The sequence below is a fragment of the Gossypium hirsutum genome, chromosome A11, assembly GCF_007990345.1.
Source record: "Gossypium hirsutum isolate 1008001.06 chromosome A11, Gossypium_hirsutum_v2.1, whole genome shotgun sequence".
NCBI lineage: Eukaryota > Viridiplantae > Streptophyta > Magnoliopsida > Malvales > Malvaceae > Gossypium > Gossypium hirsutum.
This window is the reverse complement of record NC_053434.1, coordinates 10,384,102-10,402,594: the sequence shown is the minus strand read 5'-3', so window position 1 is coordinate 10,402,594 and position 18,493 is coordinate 10,384,102. Positions and strand designations below refer to the sequence as shown.

Genomic DNA, 18,493 nt, shown 5'->3' with positions numbered 1-18,493 from the left:
ATTCAAATATCAATTAAGTTGCTGGTTGGTTGAAGGGTTTCCCATTGAAATCTTTTCTTTCTTTTCTTTACCTTAATCATCATGCCAAAGCCGTGTTATGCTTTCTATCGCCTTTCCCTGTTGTCGTTTTGTGATATGGAACTGTAAAAATTAATTTTGTTAGTGAAAAAAAAAACTAGTTTAAGTCAAACTTCAATCCCACCTTTATGAAATTCTAACCTTGTTTTAAGAATATTTATTCTTTTGCACTGTGTTATACAATCACAACAGCTGCCACTGAAATCAAGAATGCCAATTTGGTGCATAAAGCAACGAAATGAAATAAAAACCAATGCCTACAGCCCTACCCTATTGAGTTTAATCAACATTTTAAACAATATATATATTTGTTAAAGTCAATATCCAACTAGCTCTTTATTAGATTCTTCTTGCTTTGATTACACTGTCTTTTCCCTACGCGGCATTTAAAAAAAAAAACACATATTCCATTAATTGTACAAAATCAATAGAACAAAGAGGGCAAAGCATAGGATAAAGGAGAGATACTGATTAAATTTTAGAGGTTGTTTGTCGTCAGCGACTCCTCCAAAATGGTTTTTCTTCGGCAGATAGCGAGAATTCTCCTGGAAAAAAAATAAAGAGTTTTGTTATGTTGTTCACCATCCGATTATCCAACTGGGATGGACCGATCTTATTATTTTAGTAGTAATTGTTTGCATTATTTGCATACATGAGTTTGCAAGAGATGGGTTCATATCATTATACAAGCGAACCTACATTTAAGAAATATGTGTTAACTTTAGAATAAGATAAGTGTTAGTATGCATGGGGGCTATCTAAAACGTTACGTTCAGAACTACATTATATAAATAGAGAAATTAACCTTATTGAGAGATTTAGACTCACAAAAACATTCAACAAATTTCAACGAAAGTGATGAATTAATATGTGTAGCAAATGGAAATCTCGTCCATAACCCATATTTGTATTGTGCTTGCTGTCAATATCCGGGAACAAAATTCTGTGTTCATATTCCTTTCTAAGCTGCAAGATTTGTTACCAAGTCAAAGAATTGATTTTCAAGAAAGAAAACCGAACAAATAAATACAATTTGTGATTTAAGCAAAGTCTAAATTTGATTATGAATCAGTTTACATGCAAATATGAGTCATAGTTAGAACATTATATTTTAAGTCACAAGCCACAAAATGAAAGTGGAACCCAACGGTGTTAAGGGATTTGCCGACAAGGGCTTGAATTTGCTAGTCGGCATAGAAGCCCATACGTAGGCTATCAAGGCAAAAAGAAAAGGTTGGTGGTGAAGGGCTTTCAACGAAACCTGGTCGCCGTCGATGGGTCATAAATATTCTTATTTTTCTGATCATAAGGTCTAATCATGGTTTGGGACAGCTAATTCACAATTAGAGTGAAATATTAGAGAGTTAATATCATGTTAGGTACGGTGGGGTCGGACCATGCAGGCAAGGTGTTACATCTTAGATCGAAATCGGGGCACATAGAATAATTTTTATTTGCTGATGGATTAAAGCGGTTAGCTTTGGAAAAACAAAACAAGGCCGGAGAATCAAATCTCCAAGGATATTTGATGTGATTAAAAGATGGGAGTCTTATGCCTTTCTTTGAATTTTACGACACACTCCTTTTTTTCTCAAATTAAATCCTTTATCAACCAAATAATCCTTTTTTTTTTCGCTAACTTCCAGGCAGCAAGAAAACACATTTCTTCCAAAATAATTCCAATCGATATATAATTGTAAGAAAAAAAACATAATCTTTTGTGTCGTACAACTACATAAGAAAAATTTTCTTAAACGATTGAGTTGCGCATTGACTCTAATAACAGCTTTACTGCCAAATACAATAGATTTAACAAGTCAATTTAAACTAACGGTAGTTGATAACTCTTTTGATAGAATTAGTATCTACACCCATTTTTGTATATAATACTTAGCATATCTTAATTCGCAACAAAGCACAAATATTTAAATCCACCCATTCTAGAATTGCTCTATTCCTCTCTCTCTCTCAACTTACAATCGTAGTATATTCATAAAGTGATTTGGGGAAAGCCATTACTTTCATATATGTAACTAACTTACTTCGATGCTAAAATAAAACTTAATATTTATTTAGTTTAATAAATTATTTTAATATCGTAATGCTGGAGAGTTTAAAGTACTAAGGTTTTGTTGTTTCATCACTTGCATGCAGATGCAGACACATTTAAGTCAAGCCAATACTAACAAAAACGATAGCCCACCCTGCCAAAAATACCCAATATTCTGGAGTTTAATTACTTAGGGATCATGTCTATAACTGCTTACTTTTTAAATCACGTGAGTGATAATATATATATATATATATATATAATATGATTATTTAATAGTAAATTAGATTCAGCACAAATCTAGATTAGAGGACAATAGACCAAAGCACTTGGATTTGTAGGCTAAGAAGAAGACAGCATAATAAACATACAGTGAAATGGAAACGTTTAGTAAGCATCTTAGGTGAGTGGTGAGATTAATTTGACATAATTTGGAAAATATTCGAAAGGTAAGTATCTTTGCTGCCGCTTATCACTTCCACCCACAGAATAGGAATAGGAATAGGTAAGTTGCATATAGATATATGTTACCCACTTGTGCTAGGACACGTGACAAGTCTAGAGGATATTTAAATAGTAAATTTGTCATCAACGAGTTAGGAGGTTACCTGTGAAATCATCCTCCCGAGAAGACTACCACCCGGATAATGGATAGTCTGGTCTTCATTAGAAACACGAAGTCATTTGATAATCAAACATCACGTAGACTTAACTATTTTATTTTATCAGAGTCAAGATGAACAAGTCAAATACATCCCTCTTACACATTTCATACTGATAACTAAAGGGTAAGTCCAACACATTAACACTATATTACATGGGACTTTAACCTTCAAACTCTCTCCACCTCTATTTTTCATAACTTCTGATTCTTCACCCCGACTGAGTGAATCGACCTTCTCAATAACCGTTCCCCTCTCTTCTATACTCTCCCACAATATCAACAGTATATATGAAATCAAACACAACTATAATTTATTATATCCAACTACTGAGGATTTGGTGTTTATAATTTTCTGCTAATTATTGTATATCAAAAGGTTACTTTTTTGGTTGGGCATCTTCTTTTTTTTTTTTTTTTTTCTTGGAGCCCCGTCTTCTGGTCGCCCCACTACCACCCCCTTTTCAAAAGGCAAAACTTTTCATTTTCTGTAATTAAAAAATTTGAAATCTTAACGCACTTCATTTCTTTTTTTGGACAAAAGAAATCATCAAATATTTCTATAAAGAAGTTTGTATCAAATAAAAAAAATTATTGGTGATCACGTTACTGATAGAGTTTATAAAAAAATTCAAATTTCAATCTAAAATTTGATACTTGTGAATGATGATGTGGCAATGAAAGAAGGCTGTTGGCCCATTGAGCTTAGTTGAGATTCAACATTCCAAACCCTGGACTATTTTGGGGATCAGTTAGTTGCCTGTGAAAACCCAACAAATTTAGATAAATTTGGGTTCACTCCCTTCATACAGAATGAAAAACTAAAGATGTTACAACGCTCTGAAATTGGGCCACAAAAGCTCAAGAGTTGTGAAGCTCTTGCTCCTTTGAGGCTGAGCCCATCACCCCTCAAGCTTTTATGCTACCTACCTTGATCGATGAAGCACCAATTCAACCCAAAGTAATAAAAGTTGTGTTGTAGCAACCATTCTGAATGAATAAAGACTAAAGAGTGTGCGCAGCCTTTATCTTTGGCATACTCTGTAAGATCCGACGGGTGGCAGATTAGCAGTTTAACACCGAAAGCTGGCAACTATCGTAATCATAAACATACTCCACCTTGGACCACGTAATTAAATTGCCGATTCCTCTTAATGTCAATTTCCATGTATTAATTAAATTAATTTTAGGCAGTATATTATGGTATCATTACTATTAATAAGGAAGTGGGTATCGATTAAAGCAAAGAAAATTGGACCACCCAACCTTTCCACCCTACTCTATCCACCCTCCTATTCCACTTATTCACTGCTTGCTCAGCTCATACCACGTGAAACCACGAGAGGTGTCCAGTTGTTATTATTTTTATTTTTTTAAAATTCTCTAAGTCAAGTAGAATGAAAGAAGGAAAGAGGTGCGAAAATTAATAATAATAATAATAATAAACTCAAAAGGTTGCTCTTTCAAGTAATGATTTTTATTTTTATTTTTAAAAATGAATGCTTGAAAGAAAAGAAGCCTTTGGCTCCGATTTATGTGCAAACTCAACGTGCTTTCCTTTGTTTATTTATAGTTTTTATCTTTTTTTACTATTCCTAAATTTCTAATGCGGCTTTCAACGTATCTCGATATCGCACCACCTCCACCACCACACCACGTCCATTACACCCTGTTTCTCACGTTCTCCTTCAATTAATCCATTATTATATTTATATTTTTGACACCCAGTTTTAATATTTATTTCATTTATTAACATGTAAAAGTTGTTTTACGTACTACATTCTGACACCCCCACCGTCGATGTCTTCCCATGCCCACTATTAAAAAACAAACAAATACAAGATCAAGCTTTAGATTAGATAGACTGTAGATATAGAATGAATGAATCTAAAGCTGTTGGCTGGTGGCTTGGTTGTTTCCCTCGCTGTTGGGCAAATAACATATATCATTAAATTTATCTGTTCCTCACTGTCTTCCTATGGCAGTTAAAAGAAGTGACCACTGTCATTCTATTCAAACAAACAATCCATAATTCCCCTCATTATTCATGTTTATATTTACAGTCCTGCCTGTTTCTGCCTTTCTTTTTTAGCTGTAAATGCACCCCTTTGTAATTTAACCATACCTTTTTTGATGGGGAAGAAAGGAGGGACTTCCTGGTTGACTGCTGTGAAAAGGGCTTTTAGATCTCCGACTAAAGACGGTCATGATAAGAGAAGTAACAGAAGAAAGGATGAACCTGACCACCAAGATGAGGATGAAGACAAGGTTTGTATTATAGTATCAATGAACTCTTCATTCATTTCTATACATGAAAACAGAAGAAAACAAAACAAAAATAATAATAATAATAAATGAAGTTGAATCTTTTACAGTAAATATAATTCTTGATCTGTTACTGGTTTTGGTAGAAGAGAGAGAAGCGAAGGTGGATCTTCAGGAAAACTACAATTCAAGAACCGGTGATTCATCAGCAAAAAACACCAGTGAAGGCTACAGGTCGTAATGGTGCAGGTGCAGCATCAGATGGTGCAACCGCAACGGCCGCAGAGCAAAGGTATGATATTCCTATGGCAGCAACCGAGGGTGCAGCAGTGGTACAAGTGGCTCGCCCAACTAGACCTTCAAATTATGCTAGAGAGCACCACCTTGCTGCCATTGTTATTCAGACCACTTTTAGAGGCTACCTGGTACAAAAATCTAGTAGCTGCAGAAAATCTGTGTTTATCATTCGTACTTTTAGATTTAGGATTTCATCAATGTTTTTCAGCGTACTGATGAGAAAAATTGAATCTGTGATTGTGAAGGCAAGGAGAGCTCTTCGTGCACTGAAAGGATTAGTGAAATTGCAAGCTTTGGTAAGAGGTCACAATGTGAGAAAGCAAGCCAAGATGACACTCAGGTGCATGCAAGCTCTGGTTAGAGTGCAGGCTCGGGTTCTTGATCAAAGAGTGAGGCTTTCGCATGATGGAAGCAGAAAATCCGCTTTTAGCGATACCAATAGCGTATTGGAATCACGGTATCTTCAAGACATTTCAGACAGAAGATCACTAGTGGTAAGTTGTTTTTGTTAGCTGCTGAAAGAATTGTTCTTTTCAAGCAATGATGATATTTCAGTCAAATCAAGGTTCTGTTTGAAGAGTTATGCAAAGAAATCATGATTTAAGCTTTGAAAAGCAATAGTGTTGTAAGCAGGATTAAGTTGCGCTGTGTTTGGTATATTGGGACTAATAGTGTTTCCATGGCACGTTTGTACTTTTCAGTCAAGAGAAGGAAGTAGCATTGCAGATGATTGGGATGAAAGGCCACACACAATTGAGGAAGTTAAAGCTATGTTAGAACACAGGAAAGAAGCTGCTCTGAAGCGTGAACAGAACTTATCTCAAGCTTTATCTCAACAGGTTTATCCTTTTGCTCTTAACCCGTATCTTAATTACTTCCTCTGTTTTGTTCTACTGATTCGCTTAACCTAACTGGTTCCTTCTTTTGCAAATAGATGAGGAGAGCTCGTAGGAGCCCATCGATGGGTGATGAGGATGAGATCGATGGTAGACCGAAATGGCTTGACCGTCGGACCCCTGCTAAGCCGTGGGACAACAGAGGAAGAGCTTCAACTGATCATAGAGATTCAGTTAAAACTGTTGAAATAGATACATCCCAGCCTTACTCATATTTAGCACCTACTTATATAAGAACAAATTCAAACCAATATCACCAGCACGGACCCCAAAACCAAAGGCCTAGTTCACCTCTACATAGAGCTCAACAGAACGCACCGATGCACCACTCTCCTATTACACCCTCTCCATCCAAAGCCCGGTCCATTCAAGTTCGGTCATCGAGCCCTCGTTGTGTTAGAGGAGATCGAAGCTCAGTTTCATCTCAAACACCAAGCTTAAGGTCCAATTACCATTACACTGGTAGGGTTGGTACTCATGCTAGCAGTAGTGGCAACAATGCTGCTACATTGCCTAATTACATGGCAGCAACTGAGTCTGCAAAGGCTAGAATCAGGTCTCAAAGTGCACCAAGGCAAAGACCATCTACACCAGAGAGGGACAGAAATGGTTCAGCAAGGAAACGGCTATCGTTTCCGGTCCCAGAGGCGTGTGGTGTGGGGATGGGTTATGGAGGTTATGGCCATAATTTGAGGAGTCCAAGTTTTAAGAGTGTAACTGGTTTACATTTTGGATTCGAACAACAGTCTAACTATTCTTCTTGCTATACTGAAAGCCTTGGCGGTGAAATCTCCCCATCTTCAACTAGTGATCTTAGAAGGTGGTTGAGGTGATCCTTGTCTTCAGTTTTAACTTTAGAATCAGTTTAGCCACTGTGTAGCTTCTTTTCCTAGTTTGCTTTCCCCAGTTTTTAACTTTATAGAGGTTTGACTGATCAAAGTGTGTGGTTTTTTATTTAATTTCTTTTTTTTTTCGTTATTTTTTTCTCTTCACCAGTTTTAGTTAGAGACTGAAGCTACAAAGGAGGTAAATGTAATGACCATCTTGAATAAAAATTGTAGATAAATGAGTTGGAAGTTATTGGTAAATTTTTCAGTTTTTGTTCCCCTCTGTCTCTCCTTATCTTCGTATAAGGAAATCATTTCGTTGATGACTTTGGAATTCTTAAACAGTTGACTATCACAACTCAGGAACCTAATTGTAATCCAGAATCAAGTAAATATATACAAAATTATAAGATATCTACAACAGCAGCATCTAGCTTCCTTGTAGTGAATGGCCCCCACCAAAAAAAGGAGCCTGACAGTCCATAAAAGTAGCAAGCAGCCTCACCACAATGATGAAGACGAGGAGTTGAAAAAGAGCATGTGCCATGAGTTATGCCATTGCATATCTGCCAGCAGACTTTTTTTATCTTTCACAGATTCATAAAGATCAATGGAATCGATTTAAAGTAAAAGGGGTTTGGGGGGTTGTTGACCGCCTTCATTGGCATTGCACGTTGAGATGTAGAAATGATGAATCAGTGACGGTGAATGAAGCACTCATTGAATTTGTTGCATTTCTACGTTACACAATATGTACGTGTGAATCGTTCCAATCATACCAATTAAAAGAAGAAGCCAGGAAGCTTATGGAGCTTCCCGATTGAAATGCATTTTTGCTATTGGTCAAACAAATCGAGCTGCACCATCACAAACTCTTTACCCAAGGGCAGTTTCGCCGAGCAAGAGCTCGATTCGCTTTTGTGAGTAGCAACCGAAGAAGCCCAACAAAAAATGGAAGTGGTTACACGTTTCTTTCATTCCCATGGTCAAGACCGGTTGCTTATTGCAAAAGGTTAATTGTTTATTAATAGTATAATAAAATGGTCCAGCTCAGTTAAGTGTGTTTCGGAAATTTAGTTTGACAAAATCAGCAAAATACCCACATGTCAAATTGTCAACGACGTTTCTAAAATTGATTCCTAAATCCCACAGAAGCAGTAAAATCAGAACCGCAGCCTAACCTTACCCTACCCTAGTTACATGGCAAAAGTGATTGGCTTATCTTACTTTAGCAGTAATATCGAAACCGCACCGTATCCTTACACTCTTCCAATTAGGGTTGTTCTGGAACAAAGAATCCACGCTGCTCATTAGGCTCTGTCGGATAATAAAACTCACAAAACGATACCCACCGGCGAAACCCCCCCCCCCCCCCCCCGAAAGAAAAAGTACCGCACAAAAACTTTCAACCTATGTTTTTCAATCGCCATTTCCCCCAGAAAAAAACAAAAATAACCATAATTTCAAATTAGGTACTATTCATGTCTTATGATTTCTGATGCAATTCCAAAAAATTTTCCTTGTAGCTGAATATCCTGCTTCTTTGTTGGATTTTGGATTCAAATTTTCAATTATCCAAGAGAGAAAAAACCCATCAAATTTTAGCTTATAAAGCCGATAAATTTATTAAGTGGTAAGGTAAGCCCCAATTTCACTCTCCTTTATTTTGTATTCTTTAGTATTTTTTTCTTTTTCTTTTTCTTTTTTTATGGTCCTTTTGACTGCCCTAATATCTGTTTTTTTCTTTCATCTTGTTTGGATTTGTCGCATTTACATCTATTTTCTCGTTGCCATTTATTTGCTTATAGTTTATTGTTTAAATTTGTTATCGTTTGAATACGGATTTAAGGGAAAATGTAAAGTTGTAAGCTTTTCTTAAGTAGGATTGACGTTCGTGGCATTGAATTTCAGCTTTCTTTAATTTGTTTCTGGGTTTTATGGGTTATGTGAATTAGGGATTGGTTTTCCTTTTAGCACACTGTTTAGCCCTTGTTTAAATTTCAGTTAATATTTATACAAATAGATACCCAGTTGCTACTTTATTATTGATTGGTTGGTTGGTTTGTTTGTTTGTTTGATTTCTATTCGCTTTTGGAATTACTGAAGCAATTTGTTTCCCTTTACTCTTCAAATTTATTGTAGTACCAGTTGAGCTCTATTTGGTTGCTTAGCAATAAAAAAATTTCATCTTTGTTCTTTCCTTCCTTCCTTCCTTCCTATCTTCTTTTGCGCTGTTTTCTCCAGCTGTTTATTTGCTATTCCTTTTTACTTCTTTTTTTCATTCTTGGACCAGGATAATTTTGAATGTTATGGATGTTCATTTACTACTGCTATGCACTTGGACCTTTTTTTTTTTTTGTGAAGTACAGATATATAATAAGGTTTCATTTGCTGTGTTTGAATAATCTGAAAAGGGACCATACATGGCGGAGAATGCAGAAGTTGATGAGAGGGTGGATCTTGATGACAATTACATGGAGGAAGAGGATGATGATGTTGAAGAACATGTAGATGAAGACGGAGTGGATAGTGGTGGTGATGAAAATGGGGAAGAAAATGATGAAGAGGAATTTGAGGATTCAAAATCTGGGATGGATGGAAAAGATCAATCATTGGAAGTAGAGAGAAGCCACATTGAAACAGAGTATGTGGAAGATGAAGAAAAGCCCACAGCCTCTATTAGTGAGGAAGAAAAAGAAAAGCATGCTCAACTTCTTGCCTTGCCTCCTAATGGTTCTGAGGTTTTCCTTGGAGGGCTTCCGAAGGATACCTCAGAAGAAGACTTGAGGGAACTTTGTGAAGCAATAGGAGAAATATTTGAGGTTGCAACTTCGTGATTGTGATTTTCAAGCTCTTCCCCCCCTTGGGTAATTTTGGCTTTTCACTTTTAATAGTAAGTTATTTTGCAGATTAGGTTGATAAAAGATAAAGAATCTGGTGAAAGCAAGGGCTACGCTTTTGTGGCATTCAAAACAAAAGAGGTTGCTGAAAAGGCTGTTGATGAGCTGCACAGCAAAGAGTTCAGGGTAATTTTGGTTGCTTTAGTTTGCTTGCTGATGCAATTTATTGCCTTCATTGCTTCTTTTAACAATGTAGTTTGGTTTTCTTTTTCAATATATGTAATAATTTCTGCAGGGTAAAACTATAAGGTGTTCTTTCTCTGAAACTAAGAACAGATTATTTATCGGTAATATTCCAAAGAGCTTGACTGAGGATGACTTCAGAAAAGCCATTGAGAGTGTTGGACCCGGAGTTGAAAATATAGAACTAATAAAGGTGAAAATTTGAACTAGATGATGTTTTTATCTTATAAAAGTGTGAACATTGGGAAATCCCTTTACCATTTCGATTTGCGAATTGCAGGATCCTCTGAATGCAAACCGAAATCGCGGTTTTGCTTTTGTCTTGTACTACAACAATGCCTGCGCTGATTATTCAAGGCAGAAAATGGCGAGTGCAAATTTTAAGCTGGATGGCAACAACCCTACTGTCACATGGGCTGATCCAAAGAGTTCACCTGATCATTCTGCTGCTTCGCAGGTAATTCTATTTTTCAAATTCATTTTGAAGTGCCATCTTGAGGGAACCACTACTGGGTTTGTTGGTTTTGTTTGGGGGGGGGGGGAGGAACCTCCTGTTTGGATTATTAATTGCCAGATGCTAATAGTTGGATGTATGCAACCTCCTGTTTTATTTATACCACCAAGCGAAGTTCTAATTTCATGTTATGAAACTAACAGGTGAAGGCTCTATATGTCAAAAACATTCCCGATAACACTTCTACAGAGAAACTAAAGGAAATATTTCAGCGCCATGGGGAAGTAACAAAAGTGGTTATGCCACCTGGCAAGGCTGGTAAGCGGGATTTTGGGTTTATACATTATGCCGAAAGATCAAGTGCTTTGAAAGCTGTCAAAGATACAGAGAAGTATGAAATAGATGGTAATTTTCCCTTGCAATACCTTGTACTCTTTCTGAAAACAAAATTATTGCTTTGATTGGTGTGGCTGCTGCTTAAATTATTCAAGCTGTCTTCAAATTATTTTAAGGGAAAAAAGTAGTGCTATCTTCTGCATGTAATCAACTTTGTGGCCAACATGCCATTTACTTATGCATATCGGTGTTGGATATGTGTCTTCGGCGTTCAGTTTTTTCTTTCTCTGTCCGTAGTTGCATAGAAGTTCCTGCATTCTTTGCTTTGTCTCTAAACATCTTATCCACTTTTTCCTCTTTTAACTTTTTGAAAGTTATTTTCTGATGTAAAAGCTCCACTTTTATAAGCTCTGTAACATGTTGTACCACATGCTAGCTTGTACATATGGATTGAGATAATTTGGTCCTTACTTTGGATCAAATATTTGTTCTCTCGGTTTAAACTGTTGCCTTTTATTAGATGAATTTTAAACCTTATTTGGTTGTAACAGAAATTTAATGATAAGAAAGTTTTGTGAAGAATTAACTGTATGTGAATGAAAAATAATACTTATATAAAAAAGATGCATAAAAAATATTCTTATTGTTGTGTCCTGCTGTACTTGTGTCTTAGTTCTTTTAGAAATTTACATCTTATCATGCTCATATTGCATGTGCATTTTTCTTCAGTAATCAATTTTCAGTGAACTAATTTTGAGACTGCTGAGATAATTGTTCTTTTATGCATATATTGAGGTTTCTGAAGAACATAAGCAGTTAATTTATTCTTGATCTAATAACCTCAGAGGAATGTCCTTGTAAGTTATCACCTTATGAAATATATCTGGAAAAACTAACTCCAATTGTAGGATTTGCTTAGAGTTGATTGTATCTAAATGGACTTATTTTTTATCAGGATTTGCTTAGACTTGGTTTATTTTAGATCAACTTATTTCTAATTTTGACTTGTAAAGAGATCCCTTTGTGTGGTTGTCTATGAGATATGGCATTAGAAAATTTGTTAGATGCCTTTCCCCTAAAAATATTTTGACTGACATGACTGTAGGCCAAGTCTTGGAAGTTGTCCTTGCCAAACCTCAGGCTGATAAGAAAACTGATGCAGCATACCCTTACATTGCTGGGCTTAATCCAAACCACCTTCAACATCCTGGGTATGGTGGTTTTACTGGAACTACATATGGCTCTCCAAGTGCTGGATTTGGTGTTGCCACTAGTTTTCAGCAGGTACTCAGGTTGATTTGTGTATTTTTATTTTTCTTAGATGCAGTTCTCGTATTGGTAAAACTAATTTATAATCATGCACATTAACAGCCAGTAATATATGGAAGAGGCCCAATGCCTACAAATATGGCTATGGTGCCCATGGTTCTACCAGATGGCCGAATAGGATATGTCCTGTAAGTCACCTTGTTTTGGTTAAATTATAATATTTTCCTCAGTTGACAATACATTTTCAACAATTGCTTTTGCTGTTGTGGAATTTGGGCAGCCAACAGCCAGGAGTGCAGATGCCAACCCCACGTCCTCGAAGAGTTGATCGGGGCAATGGCCCGGGAGGAGGAGCAGGGCGAGGTGGAAATAGTGGAGGTGTTGAAGGCAACCGCAGTAGAAGGTACAGACCCTATTAGTTTGTGGGAGTGTGGACATCAGGTAGCGCTTTTGCTGGGAAACAGGAGACAGATGTAGTTGGAGGAATGGTGAAGGGGACTCTTTAACCACCCTCTTATCTCTCTCGTTCACTGCCTCCATACCACCCAAAATCATGGATTATAAAACGAAATTAGAGAGTGAAAACAATGTTGGAATGGGGAAATTTGGAGCATCATATAAAAAACTTAAAAAGGTCTGTAGGAGAGGTAGTTGAAATTATATTGTTCGACAAGTTTAGTTGTACTTGGTGGATTGCTTTATTGTTACATAGCAGGAAACAAAAGTTGGGTTTTGCTTTTAACTCTCAAGGGCTATATACAGGCTCCACTCCGTATTCCATGTTTGAAGTGGATTCCTTGTAGTTTCCTCTGTTTCGTGGATATGGCCTATCTGGATTGGCTTTCGGTAACTCTGAACGCAACTTTTTTGGTGCAGCCTTCGTCTTTTCATTTATTATTATTATTATTATTATTATTGGTCTTCTACCATCTTGTCTTCTCAACATATCCAAGTAAGTGGGTAAGACCATCAGGACTAAACATAGATAAAAAGTATTGTTTTAGATGGCAAAACTCAATAGAAGGTACACATTTTTATGGGTGAGGGAAAGCTTGCGAGGAGGAACTGAATTGATTTCACGATCTAGACTTGATAAACAGCGGAACAGGTGCAGCAACGTGCAGTGAAATTGTTATTGTTGTTGCTGCTGTAACGAAAGAATGACGTGTATTGAAGATGTATTTTCCTCCCAATCGAACTCCGAGAATATAGCTGATTAAAAACCAAAAGGAACATGGTAAGTAGCAGAATCCAAAATGATGATCAATGAGCAAATTTCTTAAGCTTGTCTTAACAAAGAAAAAGATGAGCAGAAAATTATGCAATTTTGCGCACACTTGAATTATGTTTCCAGGTAAAAATCAAACATATCGGTTATCACAAAAGAAGGAGATGCTTAATTTAAGTGGTGCCTTCCTGTTGGAGCACGTGAAGACGCTTTTCCAGCTCATCCAGCTTAAGGCTCCACTCAGTCCTTATCTGCAAGGGCTTGACATTAGTGTAATCGATGGTATCCTCCAGTCTTTGGGTGGCTTCAGGTAATGATGCTGAACCCGTCTTCTTTCGGTTGGCTTTCTTCTTGTGGGCGGCTGCTCTCTGCAGAGCCCATAGCACGTCGGACCCACTTATTTCCTTTCCATCATCTTGGTTGGAGGCGGTTGGGTGACGAGGTAAACGCACGTTGAGGGGAAAAGGATACCTGGTATGTATGGGTATGGGGGCAGGCAAGTAAGGTAAGGAAGCAGCGAGAGACGTAGCCCACATAATCCTTCTTCTTCCTCTTTCTTTATGTATGATCTTTTTTACGATTTTCTTTCTCAGCCAAAAGAAAGAAAAAGAAAAAAGATTTGGTAGCTAATCCACAAATGGGGTGAATTTAGTGAGGTAGGTAGAAGCTAAAAAGCATATACTTCGGGAACACCATAAGTAAAGATCAGGATAACCATTAAAACAGTGTCTTAAATACGACGACGGATCAATTCAAATTTTTAACATCTTACATATTTTCTAATGCATATATGTACTTTTCTTTAATATCACTTTAAATTCTATAATATAAATTTATTCTAATTTTTATTTAAAATAAATTGAAATTTTTTTATTGGAATTGTATTTTATTACTAATTTATATTAGCTAAAGACTAAATAATACTATACCTAATTAATATTGTGAATGAAACATTAATTATTACTAAAATTACTGTCAATGCCTAAATAGTCTTTATTACTCTTTATGTTTTTTTATAATAATACAAAGAGTCTTAAAGAATTAAAATTAGTTAAAAATATTTGCAAAATGATTTCTATTTTTAAAGCAAACCAAAACGTTTTAAAATTTTCAATCTCATAACGCACCATAAATCAATTAGAAATAGACTTTATTAGTCTTCTTATCCATATTTATTTATATAATATATAAAACAATAAATTAATCATTATTAAAATTATTGTCAAATTAATCTCTCGTTACGGGTGCTTTACAATAAAATAAATGGTTGATCATGAAATGTGCTTCATTTCCATAAGTAGGGATCAAACTCCCAAACCACATTGTTAAAGGATAAAGTGAGCAACCTTTTGGAAAAATCTAACTTAGAAAACGATTTTCGGTCACAATTTTTTTTTTAAATCGAGTCGGTTTGTGATATTTATAACAATTTTTTTTTTTTGAAAAATACATAGGCTTTGTGCAAGACGGATCCTAGATGTTATAGGCTTCCAACCAAATAATCTTTTCTACTATTCTCGTACCACAAATTATTGCGAGTGTAGTCTCAAACAATCACGAACCAAACACAGAACCAGAAACGATTTATTACTTTTAGTTGGAAAGTAATTGTCTCTCAATAAAAACCAGTAGAATTGTAATTCCTAAAAAAATAGGATTTGTTCTTAGAAAATAATTTTTTACAACTTTTTGGTAGAATAACAATATCTCAAACTCGTGTAAATAACTCTACTAGTACATATATTTATATGGAGAGAGAAAATCTTGGTCGAATTAGTAAAATACAAATAATATTTATTTAATAAAAAACAATAGTCTACTCTAAGTACAATGGGGTGAACAGCACACCCTAGTAAATAATACTAGAGATGTCGCCCCTTTTATAGGGAGATTTAGGTCTCTCTTGTATTAGATTCAATTATATTGTTTATTAGAATTTTAACCAAACACTTTATAATTTAATACAACCAAATAAATGTTTTCTATTTCTCAAAATAAACATTATTTACTTAATTAATTTAATTAGATAAATTATTTTTGTTAGGATCGTCCCGAATAAGCAACGAACAAGTAAAAATAGTAGAAGAAATTGAGAAGATGAACACACAAATTTAACGTGGAAAAACCCCTCAAAAGAGGATAAAAAACCACGGGCAAAGATAATTTTACTATAATGGCAAAAGAATGAAGAGTACAAAAGATGGAGATAAAAACTAAACCACAAAAACCCGAAAAAACAAAGAACCCTCAAACGTAAACACAAAATTCTCTGAATGTGTTATGAGTTCTAATCTAATGGGTGTCTCTTAATTCTAAGATTGTAAAGGAGCCTATTTATAGGCTAAATTAGTAAGTCAAATAAACTATACTAATAAATGCTAAATATATTATACTAATAAATACTAAATCTTCTAGAAAGAAAATATATTTTTGTTTAACTTGACTTGCAAGCAATCTCTTAGAATTTGGGTCACATAATTCTAACAATCTCCACCTTGACACGAATTCTTTCAATGCCATCTTTGCCAAAACCCGCCACGGGCCTATCTTGAACTATGCAGGGAATTAACTGAGTCGAATCTATGCTTAGAAGCTGGAAGACTTCTAGCCTTCGACTTGTGCACTGCCAAATCAAAACTAACCCGGGTCTGATTTTCACGAATACAGTGCCCTAACTTTTCAAAACCTGCATCCAAAAGAGAACCTCTCTTCAACGAAACAGTCATACCTTTTTCCCTCCTATGACCAAGTTGCCTCCGCTTCAAATGAGTTGACTTTGACTCCGTAACGGACGAGGGACGTCCGATTTCACCGGTCACTGTAGAACCTTCCAGAATATAAAGACTGCCGGTTCTTTTACCTTTTAACAAAACGAGAGCTCCACGAGATACTTTAATGTCGCTCGACTCGATGTTGATTCTGCATCCTTTCAAGTCTAAAATACTCAAGGAGATGAGATTCTTTCGTAAATCAGGTACATACCTGACATCTGAGAGTGTCCTAATCGTCCCATCGTGTATCCTAATTTTAACAGTACCAATACCGATTATTTTACTAGATGAATAGTTTCCCATGTGCACAACTCCACCTTCAACTGAACTGTATGTGGAGAACCATTCTCTATTGGGACACATGTGGAAAGAACATCCTGAATCTAGGATCCACTCAGACGTAAGCTTGGAGTTATCGCTCGTTGACACTAACAAGAAATCATCACCGCCTTCATCGACCAAATTAGCACCAGCTACATCTTCCTCGTTACTCTCAGCAGCTCTTTTATTTCGCAGTTTATAACAGTCTGCTTTGACGTGACCTAACTTTTTGCAATAGCGACACCTTTTGTCTCGTTTCTTTGATGCTACCAAAACGGAAGCTTGTCTATCTGCTTTGCTATTCAAATCAAACTCATTGTCGAGTTTGTCTCTACTCAACAAATGACCCTTCACATCTTCGAACGAGAGTTTGTCTCTGCCATAAATCAGGGTCTCCCTGAAAGACTTGTATGAAGAGGGTAAAGAGCACAATAATAGCATAGCTTGATCTTCATCGTCAATATGAACCTCAACGTTCTTTAAATCATTTAAAAGAGTAATGAATTGACTGATGTGATCTTTAAGAAGCTCACCTTCGTTCATGCGAAACGTAAATAGACGTTGTTTCAACACTAAACGGTTAGCCAGAGACTTAGTCGCATAAAGAGTTTCTAACCTTTTCCACAAGGCGAATGAGGTCTTCTCCATCAATACCTCCTGCAATACTGTATTCGCGAGGCACAACTGGATTGCAGACAAGGCCTTTTCATCAAGCTCTTCCCATTCTGTTTGATTTAGATTCTCAAGCTTTTTCCCTGTAACAACCTTTTTCAAGCCATTTTGAACTAGAATCGCCATCATCCGAACTTGCCACAGATTGAAATTTGTCTCACCATCGAACTTCTCAATTTCAAACCTTGTTGCTGCCATCTCTGACCGGGCTGATCTATGAAAGTTAAACTAGCTCTGATACCACTTGTTAGGATCGTCTCGAATAAGCAACGAACAAGTAAAAATAGTAGAAGAAATTGAGAAGATGAACACACAAATTTAACGTGGAAAAACCCCTCAAAAGAGGATAAAAAACCACGGGCAAAGATAATTTTACTATAATGGCAAAAGAATGAAGAGTACAAAAGATGGAGATAAAAACTAAACCCCAAAAACCCGAAAAAACAAAGAACCCTCAAACGTAAACACAAAATTCTCTGAATGTGTTATGAGTTCTAATCTAATGGGTGTCTCTTAATTCTAAGATTGTAAAGGAGCCTATTTATAGGCTAAATTAGTAAGTCAAATAAACTATACTAATAAATGCTAAATATATTATACTAATAAATACTAAATCTTCTAGAAAGAAAATATATTTTTGTTTAACTTGACTTGCAAGCAATCTCTTAAAATTTGGGTCACATAATTCTAACAATTTTCTAATCAAATAATTTTCTCAACCCAATTCTAATTCCATTAAAGTCATGACAACTTTACCGTAAAAGAATATATGAAGAAATATATTTAATTTTCATATTCAACAGGTTCATAATGATTAATTAATTTAATTTCAATTTTCGAACTTCAATTATTTAATTGATTAAATAATAATTCAAAAAACTTAAATTAGTTCCTAAGTCATTTCTATACTTAGTAAGAAAGTACATTCTGCTGTGAATGTGACTCATTTCTCTAACTTTCATAATTTTTATCCATTTTTGATCCTTTCGTTCTACATGCAATTCATTTATGGTTTCAACATGCTAGCAGAGGGATCAATTGAACATATTTAATTATGGCTCAAACAATTTATAATTAAGTTTCATATTTTCGTCTATTAAATATAAACTTGCTTAACCACAAAATCATTCTACTATAGTATCATTATTAAGTTCTCCCCAGTTACATATCATTACGAAAGATATTCAATCAATGCTCGTCCGATGACCATATTATAAGTGTGTTACTCTCACAAGATATCCTTAATCTTTTTAAGATAAATTTATTCTCCCAATATGATATTATT

The 18,493-nt window shown here is 35.6% G+C and overlaps 3 protein-coding genes across 4 annotated transcripts; 2 read left to right on the top strand and 1 right to left on the bottom strand.

The window, feature by feature from the left end:
* Positions 1 to 4,437: 4,437 nt before the first annotated feature.
* LOC107943778 (protein IQ-DOMAIN 1) lies at positions 4,438 to 7,327 on the top strand. The gene is made up of 5 exons (XM_016877587.2): positions 4,438 to 5,057; positions 5,201 to 5,479; positions 5,597 to 5,845; positions 6,053 to 6,190; positions 6,286 to 7,327. The coding sequence occupies exons 1-5, from the start codon at positions 4,923 to 4,925 to the stop codon at positions 7,078 to 7,080; spliced, it is 1,596 nt and encodes a 531-aa protein (XP_016733076.2). The 5' UTR covers positions 4,438 to 4,922; the 3' UTR covers positions 7,081 to 7,327.
* Positions 7,328 to 8,135: 808 nt separating this feature from the next.
* On the top strand, positions 8,136 to 13,091 carry LOC107924152 (heterogeneous nuclear ribonucleoprotein Q). Of its 2 annotated transcripts, none has more exons than XM_016854461.2 (9): positions 8,136 to 8,712; positions 9,489 to 9,896; positions 9,984 to 10,100; positions 10,210 to 10,350; positions 10,438 to 10,614; positions 10,815 to 11,016; positions 12,053 to 12,231; positions 12,319 to 12,404; positions 12,497 to 13,091. In XM_016854461.2, exons 2-9 carry the CDS (start codon positions 9,498 to 9,500, stop codon positions 12,633 to 12,635), a joined length of 1,440 nt encoding a protein of 479 aa, XP_016709950.1. In that variant the 5' UTR covers positions 8,136 to 8,712; positions 9,489 to 9,497; the 3' UTR covers positions 12,636 to 13,091. The 2 variants fall into 2 exon arrangements, with proteins under 2 accessions (XP_016709950.1, XP_016709949.1); XM_016854460.2 differs by having other exon boundaries at positions 8,202 to 8,707.
* Positions 13,092 to 13,200: 109 nt separating this feature from the next.
* On the bottom strand, positions 13,201 to 14,249 carry LOC107924153 (uncharacterized). Its single transcript, XM_041081013.1, has 2 exons — positions 13,629 to 14,249; positions 13,201 to 13,428 (listed from the first exon to the last, which is right to left on the bottom strand). The coding sequence occupies exons 1-2, from the start codon at positions 13,978 to 13,980 to the stop codon at positions 13,349 to 13,351; spliced, it is 432 nt and encodes a 143-aa protein (XP_040936947.1). The 5' UTR covers positions 13,981 to 14,249; the 3' UTR covers positions 13,201 to 13,348.
* Between the last annotated feature and the right edge of the window lie 4,244 nt (positions 14,250 to 18,493).